General features: G+C 39.8%; 1 protein-coding gene across 1 annotated transcript in view; it reads left to right on the top strand.

The window, feature by feature from the left end:
- CUBN (cubilin) overlaps positions 1-19,573 on the top strand; it is a gene marked incomplete at its 5' end in the record, with an annotated part of 354,010 nt that extends 334,437 nt beyond the window's left edge. Inside the window, 7 exons of the mRNA XM_003410564.3 lie at positions 1,439-1,601; positions 2,118-2,323; positions 4,726-4,873; positions 5,905-6,086; positions 14,197-14,362; positions 17,010-17,245; positions 19,029-19,573. Of these exons, the coding sequence (XP_003410612.3) occupies positions 1,439-1,601; positions 2,118-2,323; positions 4,726-4,873; positions 5,905-6,086; positions 14,197-14,362; positions 17,010-17,245; positions 19,029-19,136 (1,209 nt within the window). The remainder of the gene's footprint in view (positions 1-1,438; positions 1,602-2,117; positions 2,324-4,725; positions 4,874-5,904; positions 6,087-14,196; positions 14,363-17,009; positions 17,246-19,028) is intronic.
- Positions 19,574-23,797: the final 4,224 nt, after the last annotated feature.

Raw genomic sequence — 23,797 nt, 5'->3', positions numbered from 1 at the left:
GGTGAGTGGAGGGTGGTCTGAGAGGAGGCAGAGGCCAGACCAGGGAGGGGCTTGCAGACCATGTGTAGAGTTTGGGCTTTATTATCAGTGCAGTGGAGCTTCAGGTAGAGCATGAGGCATAATCTGACATAGGTGTGCAAGCACTCAGGCAGCTGTGTGGAGGATACCGTGGCTACTCTGAGGAAGTAGGTCTATTAGGAAGATGTTATAACGGTAAAAGTGAAGGATGATGGTGGTAGCAATAGGGATGGAGCCATTGGGATAAATTTGGAAGGTAAAGTGGAGTAGATGTGGGAGTTGAAAGGACAGAGAGGGGAATCAAGGATGGCTGAAGTGTTAGGCCTGAGCCATTTACTGAGTTAAAGAAGGCTTGGGGAGAACAAGTTTGGGAGGAATGAGGAGAGGCAGAGAGGAATGAAAGCACTTATTCATTTATTAAATATTTATTAAGGGCCCTGAATGTGCCAACAGCTTTCCAGAAAGCAGAGATGTAGGAGTGAACAGAACAGACCGCAATCTGTGCTTTCATGGAGCTAGTATTCTCATCAGAGAAGACGATAAATACATTAGTAAATTATTATATATGTGGAAGTACATTACATTATATAGAAGGTAATAAGTACTCTGAAGAAAAATAAAGCAGGAAAGGGGAATAGGAAATCTTGGGATAGTTTACGTTGTAAGCAGGGTGGTCAGGGAAGGGCTTACTGAATCAGCCTGAGTAAAGACCTGAAGGAAGTAGGTGAACAAACCATGTGGATATACAGGGGAACAGTGTTCCAGGCAAAGGGAACAGCAGATGCTTCGGCCATAAAGCAGGAGTGCACCTGGTTTGCTCAAGAAGCAGAGTGAATAAGCGGGGAGACAGTAAGAAATTAGGTCATAAAGCTAAGGGCTGGGAGTGCAGAGCAGATTCTCTCGGGCCTTGAATGCTAATGTCGTGGCTTTGGTTTTTATATTGAGTGGGTGGGAAGCAGTTAGGAGGGTCTTTGGTACAGCAGCAACGCAGTCTAACCTACAATTTAACAGGAAGCTCTGGCTGACATATTGACAGCAGACTAGTGGTGGGCAGAGTCAGGAGGCTCCTTAAGAGGCTGCAGTGATAATCCCAGCTAGAGACTATGGCACCTTGGATCAGGTGGTAGCGAGAGAGAAGGGAAAGGTAGTCACATTTGGGTATATTTTTAAAGAGGGAACAATGGACTTGCTGACTCAAATGACCCATTTAAAAAAATCGTATGTTGCTTTCCCAGTGAGAAAAAATAGGCATCATACCAGGTTTTACTAGAAAATCTTATTATAATAAAATCAATTCAATAGCAATTCTGTTCTTAAAACAGCTCTAAGAACCTCAATGTAATGACCCTTAATCATGACCTGTGCTGACTTCACGATTTCATGCAAACTACAAGAACTAATGAGCTGTTTTTCTTTTCAGCTGTATGATGGGGATAGTGAGAATGCCAACTTGGCTGGCACATTTTGTGGTTCCACTGTACCGGCTCCTTTTGTCTCTTCCGGTAACTTCCTCACTGTTCAATTTGTCAGCGACATAATTTTAGAAAGGGAAGGATTTAATGCTACATACACCATCGTGGACAGTAAGTAATTTGAGGCATTTTTATATATTATGAAATACATGTGTATTTATATATTACAAAGAATTCCATGCTCAATGTTAATTACTAAGCTTGGTATTAATTACAGAACTTAATGTCTATTACTAAACTCCATGTTAATTACTCTGCTTTTAATCCATGATCGGGAAACCCTGGTGGCGTAATGGTTAAGTGCTACGGCTGCTAACCAAAAGGTCAGCAGTTCGAATCCACCAGGCACTCCTTGGGAACTCTATGGGACAGTTCTACTCTGTCCTGTAGGGTCGCTATGAGTTGGAATCAACTGAACAACAACAGGTTGATTTTAACCCATGATACAGATTTGGTACAATTCTTCATCAAGAATATATACCTTAAATAACATCCTTTCCTTCATAGAATGATGTAAATATAGCCCCCTTGATCTGGGAGGGTAGGGAAAACAGAGATTTAGATATTGTCTGTGTGATGAAACTTGGGTGAAATGTCTTGTAAGCTCCTTTTTCCTAATCTCCTCAGGGCCTTGTGGGGGAACCTATAATGCAACTTGGGTCCCACAAAGTATCTCATCACCAAATTCCTCAGACCCAGATGTTCCATTTTACACCTGCACTTGGGTCATTGATGCCCCTCCACATCAGCAGAACAAGATAACTGTGTGGGCTTTGCAGCTTCACTCGCGGGACTGCTCGCAGAATTACTTGGAGTTTCAGGACTCACCAGCGGTAATAATGGCAGCATGAATGACATAGTGATCTTTTAACTAGTATTTTGAAAAGCACTTGAAATAATGAGGGCATGATTAAATAAATGTTCAAGTTACTTCCAGCATAATGTGTTCTATAAGCCTCTCCAAGGCCTTCCATATAGACATGTTAAGGACCTTGGACTTGGTCCTGTAGGTCAGCAGCTCTCAAACTTTGGTATATCAAAGAATCACTGGGTGTCTTGTTAAAAGTGCATGTCCCTAAGCCCCACCCTCAGAGATTGCTTCCCCCAAGAATGAGCCATTAATGCATACTTTTGATGAGCACCTCCAGTATTCTGACACCGGTGCTTCATGGGCCATGCTTTGAAAAATCTGTCTGTAGTTAGTGGGATCTGTGTATACAGGAATTAAAGGTCAGTGAAGAACACAGGGAGATCAGTCACGAGGCCATTTGGCCCCAGTCTAGTGGGGTTAGATATATGGAATGCACAATAGAAAGAGAAAAACGGCTGTTTTGAGGTGATGAGTATGAAGTACCCATGTGATGAGATCTTGAGCAGAGAGTTGGACGTGAAAGTGTGAGGTCGACAGAAGACTTGCAGATTTGGACGCCATCATTGCACAGGTAGGCAGTTGAAATAATGAGATTACTGGAAAAATCTATAAAGTGAAGAGTCATGAACTGAGGGTAGATACCTGGTGAACACCAACTTAACTGGATTGTGTCGCTGCAGTCTGGGGAGCAACTAATCCGCCCCAGTTCATCCCAAGAGTGTTGTGTTCAAACCCTGGTGTGTGCAATAATAGAGATTCCAACCTATTACCTTCTGAGGTTTCCAGGTACTCCTCATTATAAGTCCAGGGTTCCCTGAATCACATGTAAGCCTTGGTGGGGAGAGAATAACCCATTCTGGTTGACTTCAATGTGAAAGTCTCAGAAATGGTGGCTGCTGAGTAGATGCCAGGATTGCTTAGTTTTGTCCAAAGCATGAACACTGAGATAAATCCTAGGCTTCTGTGGTGGCCAAGATGCCAGGTCATCATTCCATTGGTAGTAGTTTTCATGACGAAAAGTTCCCCAGTGGTGCCCTTACTGAAGGACTTGGAGACAAGTGGAAGAAAGCCCTTTGTGTTAAAGTTCTTTTAATTTCTCATTGCTTTGTGCTGCTTAGACAGTGGAAATCAGTGGAAGGACACCTAGCTGGGTACAGAATTGCTATTTACAGGGTACACGGAAGCTCTGGAACATAACAACAGCTGAATTGCCCTCAACTAAGACCCAATATTTGTTATGAATGAATAATGTCATTCAACTGAATGAATAAAAGGAATAAAACAGGGTTTCAGCCTGGGTAGGTAGTGAAGGAAGACAAGAAGCTGACTGATGGGCTGAGAGAAACTGGAACCCTCAATGTATCCAAGAGTAGAAAAAGGAGATATAGTTGGAAGATGATGGAAGAATTATGTGATGGAGACATTACAGATGATGACAAGGCCTGTCAGGATAGCTGGTATTGAGGGTGGATAACCACAGAGTAGAGATGAAAGCCCCTGGTATTAAGGAGTGCAAAGTTGGGATGCTTAATGGATCATCTATAAAGATACTGAAACTCCAAAGGTTACGACAGGTATTAGAGGCATAATTGGCCTCAAATGCCCTACCTTTGTACAAATTATTTTTTACAGAAGAATTGACTGGTGTTGGACCATATTTATTCTATTCTGTTGACAGGTGATGAGGGCTGCCTGGGGAAGCAGGGACCTCATTACAGGCACCCACTGCCTTGTGGGATTCACAGTAGTGCCAAAGGCCCTGGTTAGATTTGCTAAGGGGTATCAAGGGCCAGCTTGGGGGAGTAGTGATGGAGTTAGTCTTCTGGAGTCCAGGACTGTGAAAAATGCTCTTGGAGGAGAACTGTAGTGAGCTCGAATGGCCTCGATATGTTCAAAGCAACGGTCAGGCCTTAGTTACGAAGTAGCCTGAGAGAACCAGGGTCTTGGTTTCAGAAGGGTCTAACATCTTCTGCCTCTCAGGGAATGTGGGACATTTGCCAGTTTCAAGTCCAATCTGTGTCTTGTTGCAGAGTCTTCCATATTAAGCCCTTCGAACACTATAACTAGTTTCTATGCTGAATAATTCAGCCACGCTTTTATATGGTAAAACCTGTGAGAGCTGGAACTTGGCATGAAGGCCTTGTTTTTCCGGGTCTCACAAGTTTTCCACCTTTGACAGGGTGCGGCCACCACTTTTCTGTCACACTCATTTTAGTGGAAAATATTTGGCTTTTCCTTCTCTGGCAGGTTAGCTTACATAGGTTCCAGCTTTTGCAGGTTTTACTGTGTATAATTTAATTGATGCTAAGCCCTATTCTCTGCTGAAACTAAAACTACTGTGATTTGGCTTCCACCCCACTTCAGAGTAATAGAAATCCAGGAATCCGGTTCTGTGGCGGAAACATTTCTGCTGTCCCGGCATTTTATTCTTCTGTGCGTACTGCAATCGTCGTGTTCAAAGCTGAAGTTTTTAACAGAAACTCTAGAGTGGGTTTCACCTATCAGATTGCAGGTAAGCCTCCGAGATGCATCTTTTATTCAGAAAAACTGTCTTCATTACAATTATTGCCAGAATTGACTCCTGTGAGGAAATTATGGTTTGTTAAGAATAAAACACACCCATATGAGATAAGACTCTTCCCTAGAACCCAGGCTCAACTTAGTAAATTACAAAGGTTAGTTTCTGAAAAGGCAAAGCAGATATAGTATTAACTGAAGCATCTAGAACGTCGGCGTATTCTTCAAGTCTCATGTAAAAATAGGACACCAGCTATTTGACTAAGCCTAGGAATCACTAGGAATCACTATATATATGTGGGGGGGGGGTATGCACATTTATACCTTTATTGAAATATAATTCGCATATCATATCACAGTTCAGCCAGGTAAAGCGTGACATTCAATAGTTTTTAGTATATTCACGATGTTGGCAATCACTATACTTTAAGAAACGATTTTGTTAAAAACCAAGCATCCCTGAAAGGGTTAGTTGGTTACTGTAATTGAGAAATTTATTTCCAGAGAACACTTTATTTAATGCACATTTTGAGCTTGATTAAAACTGAAGCTGCCTTTGATTAAAACAAGTGGAACTACTTTGTATATTTTTGCTAAAAGTGGTAAAGAACAATGATTTGCCAATTCAGTCAGAACACATAATTCACTAAGGAATTTCAACAGAAATCTTCATGCAAAACTCTATCTTGGAGGTCGAGCCTTCATTAGGCTCTAAATGTCATCCTTCTCCACTTCGATATGATCAGAAAAATGCAGAGAGTGCTAGCACATTCGTCGTCCAAAGAGAGTGTGCCTATTTCATATCTCACGTGGGGGTACTTCATGTTAACCAGCCAGTACACTGTATTTGCTATATGACCATTTACTTCACCTGTAGAGGTCTCGATTGTTTCAAAGGTAAATTAAGAGGCTGAATTCCTTTATTTATAAAATTTGTTCAAATTCTAAAGTTATTCCTGTCCAGTTCAAAGAGCATTAAATATTTGAAGGCATGCATTGATTATGAATATTTTTTTTCTCTCTAAGGTTGCAACAGAGAATATAATAAGGCATTTGGCAATCTGAAGAGCCCTGGCTGGCCAGATAGTTATAACAATGACCTGGATTGCACTATTATTCTCACAGCACCACAGAATCACACTATTTCCCTCTTCTTTCATTCATTTGGAATTGAGGAGTCAAGCGAATGCACACATGATTTCTTGGAGGTAACATGCATTTAAATATCATCTAAATGAATCATTTGAAGATGCTAGACTTTTCATCTTTTATACTAGTTGTATACGGATCTACTTATTCATTTATTCCGTAAATATTTTTACTGGGCACCTTCTAGGTCCAGGCACTGGAAAGGCAATAGGAAGGCTATGCAGGGAGGCTCAGAGTCTAACAGGAAAGACAGTTAAGGAACAGACAATTACAACACAATGTCAAAGATACTAACGCGGTTAGAAGCACCCACACATGGAGATACCACAGGTCAGCGTTGACTCAGTGCCAACTGGTTTGGTTTGGTTTTTTAACTCAGCCTTGGAGACTGAGAAAAAGCTTTTTTTAAGGAGGTAACGTTTGAGTTCAGACGTGAAGGGCCAAAGGGAGGTCCAAGCACAAGGTGTGGATTTTGGAGGTAAATTATGGCACCAACTTTAAGAAATGTGTTTGGTGTGGAGATGCTGGCATAAAATGAAATGAAATTATACTCTTTGCCACTGAGTTGATTCCGACTCATAGTGACCCTACAGGACAGAGTAGAATTGCCCCATAGGGTTTCCAAGCTGTAATCTTTACAGAAGTGGACTGCCACATCTTTCTGCCGCTGAAAGGCTGGTGGGTTAAAATTGCCAACGTTTTGGTTAGCGGCCAAGCATGTAACCACTGTGCCTCCAGGGACCCTTTATACTAGTTGACCTAATTTTCCTGAAGGCTACATTAAATTTGGGGCATCTTTAATACTCTTTAAGGAATGACGTTGCCTTGAACAAGTGTTTTACAGTTGCGGGAGCTATATTCTGACCTTTCCTTCTCAACAACCACTAAAGAAAAAAAAAAAAAAACAGTTGCCATCGAGCTGAGTCTGACTCTTAGCACCCCATGTGTGTCAGAGCAGACCTGTGTTCCATAGGGTTTTCAATGACTGATCTTTTGCATGTAGATCACCAGGCCTTTCTTCTGAGGTACCCCTGGATAGACTTGAACTGCCAGCCTTTCAGTTAACTGTTTGCAACACCCAGGATCTCCTAACCACCACTATAAGTGTCTAAGTTAGACATAGAAGCAACTTTGCAGTGTACCTGCCCTCCATTGGCCCCCTCTCCACACCACACTGAAATAACACACTAGGAAATACGCCTTGTGCAACTGGAGTGAGCAGAACCATGATTCTCAAGTTCTTGCACCTTCTCCAATACTGCCTGAATAAGTCCCTCTATATCCTGTCTCCACCACTCACCTGTTAGTTTGTCATACTGTGGTGGCTTGCATGTTACTGTGATGCTGGAAGCTATGCCACCAGTATTTTGAATACCCGCAGGGTTACCCATGATGAACAGGTTTCAGCTGAGCTTCCAGACTAAGACAGACGAGGACGAAGGGTCTGCTCATCTACTTCTGAAAAAATTGGCCAGTGAAAACCTTAGGAATAGCAGTGGAACGTTGTCTGAAATAGTGCTGGGAAATGAGCTACTCAGGTTGGAAGGCACTCAAAATACAACTGGGTAAGAGCTGCCTCCTCAAAGTAGAGTCCACCTTAATGACGTGGATGAAGCAAAGCTTTCAGGACTTTCATTTGCTGACATGGTATGACTTTAAATGAGAAGAAACAGCTACAAATATCCAATAATAATCGGAGCGTGGAACATAGGCAGTATGAATCTAGGAAAATTGGAAGTCTTCAAAAATGAAATGGAATACATAAAGATCAATATCCTAGGCATTAGTGAACTGAAATGGACTAGTACTGGCCATTTTGAATCGGATAATCCTATGGTCTGCTATGCCAGAAATGATAAAATAAAGAGAAATGATGCTGCATTCATCATCGGGTAATATGACTATTATTCAAATTTAAGCACCAACCACTAATGTCAAAGATGATGAAATTGAAGATTTTTACTAACTTCTGCAGTCTGAAATTGATCAACTATGCAAACAAGATGCATTGATAATTACTGGTGATTGGAGTGGGAAAATTGGGAACAAAAAAGGAGGGTTGGTAGTTGGAAAATATGGCCTTGGTAATAGAAATGACAAGGGAGATTGCATAATAGAATTTTGCAAGACCAATGACTGGTCATTGGAAATAACCTTTTCAACAACATAAATGGCAACTATACACGTGGACCTTGCCAGATGGATAAACACAGGAATCAAATCAACATTACATCTATGGAAAGAGACAATGGAGAAGCTCAATGTCATCATTCAGAACAAGACCAGAGCCCACTTTGGAACAGATCATCCATTGGTCATATGCAAGTTCGAGCTGAAGCTGAAGAAATTTAAAACAAGTCCAAGAGAGCCAAAGTGCAACCTTGAATATATCCCACCGGAATTTGGGGAGCATCTCAAGAATATACTTGATGCCTTGAACACTGATGACTGAAGACCAGATGAGATGTGAGATGACATCAGGACATAGTACATAAAGAAAGCAAAAGGTCCTTAAAAACACAGGAAAGAACGAAAAGATCGAAATGTATGTCAGAAGAGACTCTGAAACTTGCTATTGAATTTAGAGTAGCTAAAGTGAACAAAAGAAATGATGAAATAAAAAAGCTGAATGGAAGATTTCAAAGGGCAGCTCAAGAAGATGAAGTAAAATATTATAAGGAAATGTGCAAAGACCTGGAGATAGAAAACCAAAAGGGAAGAACATGCTTGGCATTTCTCCAACCAAAAGAGCTGAAGAAACGATTCAAGCCTTGAGTTGCAATTTTGAAGGATTCTATTTGGAAACCCTGATGGCATAGTGGTTAAGTGCTACAGCTGCTAACCAAAAGGTCGGCAGTTCAAATGCACCAGGCGCTCCCTGGAAACTCTATGTGGCAGTTCTACTCTGTCCTCTAGGGTTGCTATGAGTCAGAATCGACTCAACAGCAGTGGGTTTTTTTTTTTTTTTTTTTGGTATGGGCAAAATATTGAATGATGCAGGAAGCACCAAAAGCAGATGGAATGAGTACACAGAGTCACTGTACCAAAAAGAACTGGTCAACGTTCAACCATTTCAGGAGGTAGCTATAATCAAGAACTGATGGTATTGAAGGAAGAAGTCCCAGCTTCACTGAAGGCAGTGGTGAAAAACAAGGCCCCGGGAATTGACAGAATACCAATTGAGATGTTTGAGCAATGAACGCAACACTAAAAGTGCTCACTCACCTATGCCCAGAAATTTGAAAGACGGCTACTTGGCTAACCTACTGCAAGAGATCCGTATACATACCTGTCATGGCTTGAATTGTGTCCCCCCAAAAATATGTGTTGACTTGATTAGGCCATGATTCCCAGTATTGTGTGGTTGTTCTCCATTTTGTGATTGATATAATTTTCCTATATGTTGTAAATCCTAATCTCTGCCTGTGGTTTATCAGGCAAGATTGGATTATGTTGAAGAGGATTAGGGTGGGATGTATTGTGCTTTCTCAGGTCACATCCTAAGCGTGGCCTGCACCATCTTTTATCTTACAAGAAGGAAAAGGAAAGGGAAGCAAGACGAGAGTGGAGAGACCTCATACTACCAAGAAAGCAGTGCCAGGAGCAGAGCATGTCCTTTGGACTTGGGGTTTCTATGCAGAGAGGCTCCTAGTCCAGGGGAAGATTGTTGAGAAGGACCTTCCTCCAGAGCTGACGGAGAGAGAAAGCCATACCCTGAGCTGACGCCCTGAATTTAGACTTCTAGCCTACTAAAAAAAAAAAAAAAGCCTACTAGACTGTGATAAAATAGATTTCTCTTTGTTAAAGTCATCAACTTGTGGTATTTCTGTTATAGCAGAACTAGATGACTAAGACAGTATCTGTTTCAAAGAAAGATGATCCAACAGAATGCAGAAATTGTTGAAAAATATCACTAATATCATACTCAATTTTGCTGAAGATAATTCAAAAATGGTTGCAGCAGTACATTGACAGAGACTGCCAGAAATTCAAACCAGAGGACATGGAAGGAGGGATATCATTGCCGATATCAGAAGGATCTTGGCTGAAAGCAGAGAAGACCAGAAAGGTGTTTACCAGTGTTTTATTCGCTATGCAATGGCATTCGACTGTATGGATCATAACAAATTATAGATAACATTGCAAAGAATGAGAATTCCATAACACTTAATTGTGCTCATTCTGAATCTATACATAGGCCAAGAAGCAGTCATTCAAAAAGAACAAGGGGATGCCACATGGCTTAAAATCAGGAAAGGTGTGAGTTATGGTTGTATCCTTTCACCATATTTATTCAATCTGTATGCTGAGCAAATAATCCAAGAAGTTGGACTGTATGAAGAAGAACTCGGCATCAAGTTTGAAGGATGTGTCGTTAACAACCTGCAATATGCAGATGGCAAACCTTGCTTGTAGAAAACAAAGAGGATTTGAAGCACTTACTAATGAAGATAAAAGTCTACAGCCTTCAGTATGGATTACACCACAACATAAAGAAAACAAGAAAATCCTCACAACTGGATCAATAAGTAACATCATGATAAATGGAGAAAAGGTTGAAGTTGTCAAGGATTTCATTTTACTTGGATCCACAGTCAACACCCATGGAAGCAACAGTCAAGAAATCAATGCATTCTAATGGGCAAATCTGCTGCAAAAGACCTCTTCAAAGTGTTAGAAAGCAAAGATGTCAGTTTGAGGACTAAAGTGCACCTGACCCACGCTGTGGTATTTTCAATTGCATCATATGCATGTGAAAGCTGGACAATGAATAAGGAAGACCGAAGAAGAATTGACACCTTTAAATTGTGGTGTTGGTGAAGAATATCAAGTATACCACGGACTGCCAGAAGAAAGAACTAATATGCCTTGGAAGAAGTACAGCTAAATGCTCCTTGAAGGCAGGGATGGCAAGACTTCATCTCATGTATTTGGACATATTATCAGGAGGGTCCGATCCCTGGAGAAGGACATCATGCTTGGTAAAGTAGAGGGTCAGTGAAAAAGAGGAAGACCCTCAATGAAATGGATTGACACAGTAGCTCCAACAGTGCGCTCAAACATAGCAACAATTCTGTGGATGACCAGGACCTGGCAGTGTTTCGTTCTGTTGTACATAGGCTTGCTATGAGTGGGAATCTACTCAATAGCACTAACAATGCAACAACATGTCCTTTCAGGTCTATATCACGTACAGAGTTTGAGTAGGAATATTGCAGTGGTGTTCACAGAAAGATACTATGAATGAGCCCTCAACTGATGTAGACACCATGTATGGAGCTCAGCATTTATATTTTGCCATGAAAACCTCAAAGCTCTCTTGTCTGTGTTCTTTGCAAACTGTGCGGAGAATGTATTCATTCTTAGGACTTGTGTATATAAAGGACATGGAATTTCTCTTGAATATAAATCTAAACCTTTCCTAGTGCTATCTAAAGGGCTTATTTGCTTCACGTTAAAGAGAGTCTTCTAAGGTTCCCAAGAAGCTTGTTTTCTACTCTACACTTGATATGGAATTTTATTGTTCCAGAAAGCTCTCTCCTGTAGAATAAATCTAAGTCCTTTGTTAATGAATATCCTTAGTCTATAGCATAATAAGGGGCATTGGTGGTTCAGTGGTAGAATTCTCAATTTTCACGTGGGAGACCAAGGTTCGATTCCTGGCCAATGCACCTCGTAAATGGCCACCAGCCTTTTGTCAGTGGAGGCTTGCATGTTTCTATGATATTAAACAGGTTTTAGCAGAGCTTCCAGACTAAGATGGACTAGGAAGAAAGGTCTGACAATCTGCTTCTGATTCTGACAATCAGTTAACAAAAACCCTATGGATCACAGTGGTCCTGTTCACCACTGATCATGGGGATGGCACAGGACCAGGCAATGCTTCATTCTATTGTGCATGAGATCGCCATGAGTCGGGTGTTGATGCTACAGGAGCTGACAACTTAATAAATACCCAGAGGAAGATCATGTCTTCTTCATGGGGAATACTTGCTATCATAGGAAACTAGGAGGAGATGCATACAGCAGGGAATAAATGAAGAGACAAATACAGTATGGTTTGTGCCAATCAGTGTATTAAACTCACCTTCGTGCCTCACCCACCTTGGATATCCAAACTTTTATATGAAGTGTAAAGCAGAAACTAGGAGTAGAGTGGGGTATGGAAAAAAGGCAGAACAATCCCGTTAGGTCGATGTCACTGTGCAACTACTCTTCGCTCACCTCCAGCCCGAGGTGACTGTTACTGAGCGAAGTTAACATTTGCCATTTGCCTGCTGGCTGCTGGGAAATAAACCCTAGCCTTTAAGTACTGGAGGATGAGAGCTGCTCCTCATGGCTTTCTTTCCTTATCCTATCAAATGGGTCTGAAACTGTCCAATAAACAAAGAAAGGAAACTACAATTCAGGCTTTTAAAATGTAGCCAAGTCTGTTTTTCAGTGGGAAGACTGTGGACATAGTTTAGTGGCAGCCAAACTAGGAGGCTCCAGGATTCCATTCGTGTTAACTACGGTGGGAACGGAAACTTCTTACTGGGGACTCTGACTGTATTACTACAAGTGAGAGGGCCAAGCTCTAGTTCACATTTGGAATTTGTATTTGTCTTCAGTGCCTTCGCCTCCCCTTTCAGGGTCTTCTAATGGCACCGAGATGCCTACTGCTCTCGATTGTCCCTTGAAGGGAAGGGAAAAGTGAACATGGCAAATCATTAGTACCTCCAGGGTGAATTAATATCCCACTCCTCCTCTCAGAGCATCAGCCTTCTAAGAGGATGCAGAGAAAAAACGACCCCAATCCAAGCACAGAGTGGTAGCAGGCCAAGCCCTCCAGCACTCCTGACTATGGCAGCACTCCCCCACTGGAGAGATTACAGACAACTCGGTCCATGGCAAGTCCTAAACACTTGGAGAATAATCTAAAAGCACCAGAAAGGCATTACTTTCCCATTGGCTGCCACAGAGTCCCTAGGTGGTACAACAGTTAATGCGGTCAGCTGCTAACTGAAAGGTTGGAGGTTCAAATCCACCCAGAAGTGCTGCTGAAGAAAGGCCTGCTGATCTACTTCCAGAAAAATCAGTCGTTGAAAAATCCTATGGAGCACAGTTCTGCTCTAACATACATGGGGTCACCATGAGTCGGAGTCGACTCCATTGCAACCGTTTTTTTTATTGGCCTAAAAGGAATCTCTCCGGATCAACACAGCCCAGCAAGACTGGCCACTGTGCCTCTGAAGAACTCTATGACGTAAAGCAAGCAACACTTAACCACATTTTAAACTGAGAAATTATAAAGAGAATGCGGAAACCTTCAAGATTTTGAATACATGTTTAGATAAATTTATACCTGTTGAGCTGCTTCCAGCTCTACACTGCCTGTATCACAGTTGTTTATTAGGCCTCAGGAGCTCTCTGTAGGGGGAGTGTGAACGCTCAGTAGGAGCTGGGCTGGAGGGCAGAGTGTGGGTGAATTCACAGAACGGTCCTCCACACACACGCATTGACTCATTTCCTGTTTTTGTGTGTGTAATTGAAAAGAAAAAGCTTCTCAGCTTCAGAGTGTGTTTTTAAAATATGTAACAAGTCAGACATTTTATAGTTTTGTTGAATTGTGTCCTTTTCCCATACAAAAATTACTTTTGTACTCAAATTCGCTATACTTTGTACATTGTCTTTTTTTTTTTTATAGCCCCTTTATATAGCAGAGCATTTTTCAATGAGAAAAAAAACCACAGTGCAATGAATAAAGTATAATAGAATTGATTGAAATCAGAATGGGCAAGATTGCCACCCCCACCACCTTTTTAAAATTCACTTTAACCGTATTCTTCAAAACGTCTCCCCAAGAACAAAGGTTATAGGCTCATAGCACCAACTCGTGTATAAAAACATATCCTGGTGTTTTAATTACTGTAAGTTAACAGCTATTTCTGAAACCAAATGCAAATGAATTTGTTCTATGAATTAAACATTTCTGTCCTTTGAAAGTGCAAGTGACTTTCGAGGTAACTTAGAGGACTGCTTTCATTTTTAAGTACATGAAGAGACAAAGCTTTTCCAAAAAAACACAATTGTCATTCAAATCGTGTCTCATCTTGGTGCACGGGAATGATAAATAGAAGAAGGTATAATCTGTTTAAATGTAATAATAAATGGCTCTGATTTTTAAAGGTAAGGAATGGAAGTGATAGCAGTTACCCATTACTTGGCAAGTATTGTGGAGCTCTGTTGCCAAATCCTGTCTTCTCTCAAAACAACGTATTATACCTACGATTTAAGAGTAATAGTGGAATTTCCAGTCATGGATATGAAATCATCTGGACCTCATCACCCTCTGGTAAGATATTTCCACTTTGTAAGGGAAAGTAATGAAGGTGAGAAAAACATAAAATGTTTAATAGAAAAAGGCAGTTAAAGTGGCACTACCTTTTTAGATATTTTTATGCTTGGTCATATTCTGGAAACCCTGGTGGCATAGTGGTTAAGTGCTATGGCTGCTAACCAAAGGGTCAGCAGTTCGAATCCGCCAGGCATTCCTTGGAAACTCTATGGGGCAGTTCTACTCTGTCCTGCAGGGTCGCTATGAGTCAGAATCGACCCGACGGCACTGGGTTTGGTTTTTGTCTTTTTTTTTTTGGTTTTGATCATTTTCTATGTTAAAAAAATTTTCATTAATGAAAGTACAGAGGTTCTTTTTAATTCCATTTTTATTCACAATGTCTATGTATAAAGGAATATATATATATTTGTGTATAAAGCATAAAGATTAGGAAATTCTCTCAAAAATTCCCATTTTTCTTAGACTTTTGACTAGAGAAACACCAAAAATTAGTGTAACAGAATCTATTTATTGTGAGTAAATACAATTCAAATTAAGCAGCGTCACTGGAACATAGTGGGAAGGCGCTCCAAAAAGGAGACAGTGAAAGTGAACTATGTAGGTCATTTTTATGTTAATTTCTTGAGAAACGAAAAACAAACCCATGGCCACTGAGTTGATTCCAACTCATAGCAGTCCTACAGAGCAGAATAGAACTGCCCCATAGGTTTTCCAAGGAGCGCCCGGTGGATTCGAACTGCCAACCTCTTTGTTAACAGCTGATCTCTTAACCATTGTGCATCAAAGCACGGGGCAGGGTTTCAGGGTCTGTCAGATACAGAAACAAAATCACCAAGAACATCCTAAAACACAACCTCTAGTCAGACCCTGGAGTTCCTGCTTCTCGCAGCTGGCTGCACGTAGATGATTTTCCAAAAGAGCCCAATGCCTAAGGCCAAACATCTCCGCTAAGCTGCCTACTAGGCTATTGCTTGACCTAAAGGTGGCTCCAGGGAGCCAGGTCCTTCAAGGTTCCAAAGGACACCTAAGAGTGGATGACCTGGGTGGGTCACCCCAATTCCATGAACCCAGAAATCGGGATTCCAGGAGAATGAAAACAATTTTGTTAGACGTTTAGTTTGATTATCAAGGTGGTTCTCTGAGAATTAAAAAACAGAAGTTTGTCAAGAAGCGCAACTGGGAATATGTTTTGTGTGTACAGAGCAGCTGTCCTCCTTGCAGGCCCTGTCATTTCTTGGTACTCATGGAGGCTAATTGCTTTTTCACGGCATTAAGTACTTTCTGGCATTTTTGATTGGTTGTTTATCAAATAGAAGACCCTGGTGGTGTAGTGTTTAAGAGCTTTGGCTGCTAATCAAAAGGTCAGCAGTTCGGATCCACCAGGCACTCCTTAGAAACTCTATGGGGCAGTTCTACTCTGTTCTACAGGGTATAGGGTCGCTATAAGTCGGAATCGAATCGATGGCAACATGTTTTTTTTTTTTTTTTGGTCTTCCAAATAGCTGAAGGAAATTTAAGCCATGTCGAGAGATTTACCTCTATGAAACTTCCCAAAATATCTAAAAACCTCAGGACATAGAATCTCTTCAAAATAAGAATCATAAAAATGATTTATTTAAATATCCTGAGGGACAAGGAAAGGGTTGTGTCAAGACAATTGTAGATAATGAAATCATGGTACCTAAAGAAAGCTTAGACATCGTCTTCAATGCCCTGATTTTACCATAGGGAAGTTAACACCAAGACTAATGGGTTGTCAAAATGCACAGCTAGATTGTGGGGGAGGCAGGATTAGGACTCTAGGTATCAGACACCCAGCCCAGGTGCTTTTTAATTATGCCACGAACTTTCCGTCTGTGTGCTTAGGGTATCTGGATCTCCACGGATAGCTAATCTAAGTAATGATGGCATTTGTATGCAAATTAACAAATTGCACAGATTAACATCAGTACTTAAAGAGCTTTAAGTATATCAGTCTTGGAACAATCAGTTATAAACCTGGAAAAATCGCTTTTATAATAAAGTGATTACTACCTAAACTTACAATAACATGAAAATTTGCTTTCAATTTTACCTCACCCACGTCATTATCATCAACTCACTGTGCATGGAGAACTCTACACCACCCAAAGCACACGGACAACTTTAATGACTCGCACCTACTGGATGGTGCAGACAGTTAAGTGCTTGACTATTAGCCAAAAGGCTGGTGGTTCAAAGCCACCCAGAGATGCCTCAGAAGAAAGAACTGGCAATCTGCTTCTGAAAACCCTATGGAGTGCAATTCTATTCCGTACACATGGGGTTGCTGTGAGTTGGAGCTGGTAGTTAACAACAACAATAATTACTTTATCAACTTCTTTGCTTTCCCATTTTGTTCGCAATCCACTATTGTCAAAGAATGGTCCTGGAGGAAGTTGTCCCTAAGCCATCATCTGCAGGGAAAAGAATATGGAGTTTTAGGGGGAGGGGCGTAACCTAAAGAAGAATGAACAAGAAAAGGGTTTCTGCCTTTACTGCTCTGGGGGAGAGTCTCAACATATTAAGAAAATGAAAATAGTCCTGTTGCCTTGCACATGCACTAAAACAGACTGGGTGGTTTATACTTCATTGAATCACACTTCCTGCCATTTTTTGCTTGCAGGCTGTGGTGGGACTCTTTATGGTGACAGTGGTTCATTCACCAGCCCTGGCTACCCAGACACTTACCCAAACAACACCCACTGCGAATGGGCCATCACTTCTCCTACTGGGAGACCTGTCACAGTCAGCTTTGACTTTATCAGCATCGATGATCCGGGAGACTGTGTCCAGAACTATCTCATACTCTATGATGGGCCGGATGCTGATTCTCCATCCACTGGACCATATTGTGGAGCAGTGAGTAAAATTATCATTTTCGGATTCCCATGTTGTTATTTTTAAATACTGACAGTAGCTCAGTACAGACATTTAAAGGCAGACACACCCCCAAAGTTCTACGGGGAAAACCTTTAACAAATTCCATAGGCGTCTGATTTTTCTATTTTGGGAGCACTATTGCCATCTAGTGGGCATTGCATTAAATTAATATTAATAGTTTTTAGTTACCAAACTTGAAGTTACTTAACATTCCAGGTTCCAGCCCCCGCCCAAACCTATTGAACCAGATTTTCTAGAGGAGGACCATTTTTAAGCTCTTTAGGTGATTCCAATGCAGCACCCAGGGTTGAACACTCATGTTTCTTTCTGCACGAAAAGAACAGAACTATAGAAAATGTGGACACCTGGTTCCACTTCATCTACTTCTTGCTGAAAATTATGAGGATTCTTTAAAGAAATAAATACACAGGGAAATTAAAGATTGGTATGATGATCAAGTTTATTTTTCTAAGTCTTGTATATCTTCTTTAAACATCAGGAATTAGAATTCTGATGTGACTCAGTACTATAAGCATCTGCCCTTACTGTTTCCATTTTATGTGAAAGTCAGCATGTAAAGGCCTTTCAGGTCTTGGAGATGTGATCGCTGCTTAGAGGAGACCTGTTTCTCATTGTTCTGCCCCTTACTTACTTAGGCTTTGTAATATAACCCAGTAGAGAATTACGTCAGCTGGAAACCCGTAGTGTTGTTTTTTTTTTTAGATCACTTACTATTTACGAAATTTAAATATCTTATTTTCAGAAAATAGACAAAATAAATAACAACAAAATAAAAAACCCTGACAATTCTTCTTCCAAATGCCTTTCTTTGCACATACTTGGATACGCACACGCATTTTATACTATCTTATGTTTTTTTTTTCACTTATATCAAGAAAACCTCACAATGGCTGTAAGAACCTGGGTATACAATATTGAATTGTATGGTATTCTGTTGCATGGGTACAGCGTAATTTATTTACCTAAGCCTCTGTAGTTGGAATTTTAGGTTTCTTCAACTTTTCACTACTACAGACAACACTCCTATAAACTCCCCTGTAGCTTTATGAGGGCAGGGGTTTTTGTCCATTTTGTTCATTGTTTTATATCTCTAGTGTCCAAAAACAGTACCTACAACCTGGTAGTCTCTCGATAAATATTCATCAATGAATGATTAGGAAATCAGAGCAGCCAATCTCCCCCGCCACACACAAACACGCAGTTCAGAGAAAAGGATGTAAAAAGTTTCTAAGAGGAAACTATAGATACGGGGGGTGAAAAGTAATGTACTTTACTCATAGTATCATTTTAGTTGCAAATATAAGTGTGTTTCTGTCAGAAAAAATTAAATGTTCTGTAAGAATTTTAGTAAGAAATTCAGGTTTTTGTTTATAACATTTTTATTGCAGTATAATTTACATACCATACAATTTACCTATTGAAGGTGTAAAATTCACTGGATTTTAGCAAATTCCCAGAGTTTTGTAACCTTTATTGCCGCAGTTGGTTTCGGACCATTTTCATTACTCCACAAAGAAGCCTCCCACCCATTAGCAGTCCTTCCCATTTTCCCTCACAACATATGTGATAAAGTATCTACTTTAATTCTTAGTAAGGTTTTTTTCTAGAAAGTTACTCAGGTTTACCATAAATTCTATAAAGCTTCTTTATGTGGTACTTTTTTTTACTAGACAAACATTTCTAGGAAACTGTTCACATTTGTGAACAACATCATTTGTTACTTTGTTTTCTTCCATTTCAGGACATTGCCATAGCACCATTTGTGGGTTCCTCGCATCAGGTCTTCATAAGATTTCACGCTGTGTACGCAGTGCAGCCATCAGCATTCAGGTTAATGTGGGACAGCTAATTGCAACGCCCTGCATTTTCTCAGCACGTTGGCCCTACTGCAGAGGCCATCAGCCATCATGCTGGACAGAATTCTGCCGCCATTATACTTGTCTACCTGCCTTGTCACTGAGAACAATTCCAACTTTTATATTTTCCACCAAAGCCTGTGTGGAACCAATGTCTATGCATTTCTCGAATGTAAAAATGTAGTTTATTTCATCTGAGCTTGCATATCATTCTTCTAATATTTTGAGCTGAAATACAATATTCTTAAAAAGTTAGAAAAGATTATGACATATTGTAATACAAATCTAAGAAAGTTAATGATAAAATAGAGGTATGATTTGACTGAACATTAAACTAGGAATAATAAACATTATTGAATTGTACACCATTGTGCTGAGTTGTTTTTTAAAATTTTGTCTTTCATCCTGGAGTATGTATAAATTTTCAAGTTGAATTTTTACATTTTGATGAGGTATGTAAATATCTATGAATCGTTTAGAGTGTGAACTCTGGCGCCAAGCTGCCTGAATTTAAATTTCAGCACCACTAGTTAAGTAGCTTACTTAACTGCTTGGTGCCTCAGTTTCCTCATTTGTAAAATGTGATAATATTGGTCCTGGACAGACCAGAAGAAAAATATAGAACAAAATTCTAACTCACAAACAAAGACCGGATTTACTCGCCTGACAGACACTGGAGAAAGCCCGAGAGTATGGCCCCTGCAGATCCTTTTAGCTCAGTAATGAAGTCACTCCTGAGGTTCACCCTTCATATTCATGTTTATATTTAGACTTGCATTCTAATGACCTATTATTGGTGTGTGCCATTGAGTCAATTCTAAGTCGTAGCAACTGTATATGACAGGGTAGAACTGTCCCATAGGGTCTTCTAGGCTATAATCTTTACAGGAGCAAATCACCAGGCCTTTTCTCCCTGGCAGCCACTGGCGGATTTGAACTGCAGACCTTTTGGTCAGCAGCTGAGTGATTAACCTTTGCATCACCAAGGCTCCTTTTTGCCTATGATTTATTAGCCCCACACAAATATTCTTGTACTTCTTATTCAGCATATCTAAAATGAAACTCATTATATCACCTTGTCCTTTCTTTTCCCAAGAAAATCAGCTCCTCTTTGCCAATTTTTTGTAGTTGGAACCACAGTTCTGCAGGCCCTCCTAGCTTTGATATTTTTTTCCCCCCCACATCCCGGTTGTTTGGTTTACGAGTCTTATTTCATCCATTTGTTCCCTCTTTTTCATTCCCACTCTGTCTTAGGATAATTCCTAAGTACTGCTCTTCTAGAGTATTCTAGACTTCTCTTACTATACCCTTCTTCACTTTTCCTTTGTCATTTAGACTACAGTCAGATTTAGCTTTATAAAACATGGCTCTTATTCTGTAAATTTTCTGTTCAAAAGCCTTCAATAGCTCTCTGCTAATATAGAAAAAAAAATCCAAAGTCTTCAACCTTACATGGAAGGCCTTCTACACTATTTCCTTGATGTACCTTCTAGTCTTTTCTTTGAATGTCCTTTCCCATATATCCTAGAGAAAAGCTGCAAAAAACTACTCAATTGTCTTAGAATATTCCCTTTTTCTTTCCTTGCCCTGGACTTTTCCTTACACACTTTTTTATACTAAGGATACTTTTACCTTTACCTTCAAAATCTAATTTATTTGATTACAGTTCTCCTGAAAGCTGCCACCTGCATGTAGCTTCCTAAATCCCATCAGTAAGAATTAATTTATTCCTTTTTAGTACTGTCATAGCAATTTTTATAATCAAATGAAAATATTTGCTAGACTTTATCATGTTTAGTTGCATACATTAAGTCTTCCACCATTAAACTGTGATTTCTTTGAGGAAACGATTCTTGAGTGTCCCCCACACTTGTTATGTACTGAATGGATCCCTTCTTTACTGCTGCGCTGTCACTGTGACCCTGCTGTATTATCCCTACTTCACCAAATGCAGACAGGACGCAGGGGGAGATGGATTAGTCGTCACTGGGAAGACTTCAAAATAGGCCAATGACTATTAGAAGCTAGATGACAGTTCGTGATTACAAAGGGATGGGAAAAAGTTGTGGTTTCTGGAGCTCCATGATAACTGTAGCCATAGACAGGCACCAAGAGGGAAGACCATGACAGTGGATGAGAATACATCAGTACTGAGCAATGGCCTACAGGGTTCCTGAAGTCCTCAGAGAACAATTTGTCCTTAAAATAAATTACTAAATGGGTGTGCTTACCACTGGTACTTAATGCTTTATACTTTTCAAATTTTTTTTGTTTTGTTTTGGCCAAAGCAATGTGTTCCCATATTAATATTTTTCAGAGAAAAATATAACCCTTAATCCCTCATAATGTCATTATTCTCATTTTATTCTTCTCTCTTTGAGAAGACACATACATTATTCACAAAATTTTATATTCCACGTATTGCATTTATTACATTGTGAGCACTTTGCGTATTTTTAGTATTCATAATTGTACATTTAAATGATGTATCAGTTGTTACACTATGTTTTATTTCAACATCTCCCTCCCTACTTATATTTTTATCCATTACACTACTCTAACAGATGAAATTTTTCCATAATTTTTTAAACTTTGTATTTTGAAATAATTATAAAACCACAGGAAGTTGAAAAAGGTAGTATAGAGAGACCCTAGGTACCCTTCACTCAGCTCTCCTAAATTTTCCACAATTTTTTCTGAATTATTTCCTGAGGGTAAATTTCCAGGAAAGGTGAAAGGTATTTTTACACGTGTCCTACATTGCTAAATTGTTTGCCAATAGGATTAGAAAATGTTACACATCCATCAATGATCAAAAATCCTTGCCTCTTTTGGGAAAGTCTTCAGGTGAAAGTCCCAAGTCATCGTAACCAGATCATTCATTTCTGGGAAAATTCCTAAGCATGCTCCAAATTTCGTCAAACCCTCAAGAATAAGTTTTAAATGGTATTTCATCCAGGCTGAGGAGAAATTCTGACAATCTACCTTGTTTGAAAAAGCAAATTCCCGAGAAATAATGTTTTAAGCAGGATCATGTTCCAGGCCTGATACAAAGCTCTGCATATTTCTACCCAGGTTAAACATAGAGCACAGAGCAGTTATCATAGAGAATTATATTCATTATCAAGTATACAGAATAAACAGGACTATAGAATAAAGAATTGCATATGTCAAACCATCTGTGAGTAATGAAAGAACGTTCTAAGTCATAGGGTATGTTGAAATTGTTTATACAAATATGACAAAACTGTGTATATGTATTTACCTTCAAGTATGTAATGTTTCCATAAGCACTACCATTGTCAATACCTAATTTAACAACGCAAAATGTGAAGTTATATATAGTTAATACAGCCTGCTATTTAATAAGAAGTAGAAAGTTCGGTACTCTGTATTTGTCTCCTAGTTTGCCAGAAATGGACCAATAAGGAACATCATGATAAACAGAGAAAATATTGAAGTTGTCAAGGATTTCATTTTACTTGGGTTCACAATCAATACCCATAGAAGCAGCAGACAAGAAATCAAATGACATATTGCTTTGGGCAAATCTGCTGCAAAAGACCTCTTTAAAGTACTGAAAAGCAAAGACATCACTTTGAGGACTAGGGTGAGCCTGACCCAAGCCATGGTATTTTGAGTCACCTCATATGCAAAAAAAAAAAAAAAATTTTTTTTCATATGCATGCAAAAGCTGGACAATGAATAAGGAAGACCAAAGAAAAACTGATATCTTTAAATTAAGGTGTTGGGGAAGAATATTGAACATAACATGGACTGCCAGAAGAACGAACAAAGTTGCCTTGAAAGAAGTACAGCTTGAGTGCTCCCTGGAAGTTCGAATGGTGAAATTTCATCTCATGTACTTTGGACGTGTTATCAGGAGGGACCAGTCCCTGGAGAAGGACATCATGTTTGGTAAAATAGAGGGTCAGCGAAAACGAAGAAGACCCTCAATAAGATGGATTGACACAGTGACCGTGACAATGGGCTTAAACATAGCAATGACTGTGAGGATGGCACAGGACCAGTCAGTGTTTCCTTCTGTTGTACATAGGGTCGCTATGAGTAGGAACTGACTGGATGGCTAATAACTAACAAGGTTGCTAGACACATAACTAAGGGAGGTAGTTGTTAGCTTCCTCTCCCAGAAGAAAACCCAACTTCTTTAATCAAGTTTTCCACTGCCTCTAACTAAGTCAAAAGCGTCACAAAAGAGATTTTCTTTATGTTAAATATGCAAGGTTAAGTCTTATTAAGAACATGAGACCAGGTGAATAAATGAAGCTAGGGAATGTGCTACTTCATCTTACTAATACTCAAATGTCAGAGAAATTATTTCTGCTCAGAGTACAGAGCCACATAAATAAAGTATTCTCACCTTAAAACTCCTGCTACTTTTAACTACGTATTATGGATAGATGTATCAATTTCATGGATGGCACTCTTAGAAAGAAAAGTGAATTCAATGAATAACACGATCAAACCTAAGGGGTCTTGACAAGCTGGAACAATGGACTAAATCTAACAAGGTGAAGTTTGACAGGACTAGATGTAAGATCTTGCTCTTTTATCAAAAATAAGTTACAAGGTACAGAGATGGAGAAAGTTTAACAATAACATACCAAATTATATAGGAATTTTATCTGAAAGC

Source organism: Loxodonta africana, chromosome 4, assembly GCF_030014295.1.
Source record: "Loxodonta africana isolate mLoxAfr1 chromosome 4, mLoxAfr1.hap2, whole genome shotgun sequence".
Lineage (NCBI taxonomy): Eukaryota > Metazoa > Chordata > Mammalia > Proboscidea > Elephantidae > Loxodonta > Loxodonta africana.
The sequence above is the reverse complement of the archived record's forward strand: the minus strand, read 5'-3'. Positions and strand labels throughout refer to the sequence as shown.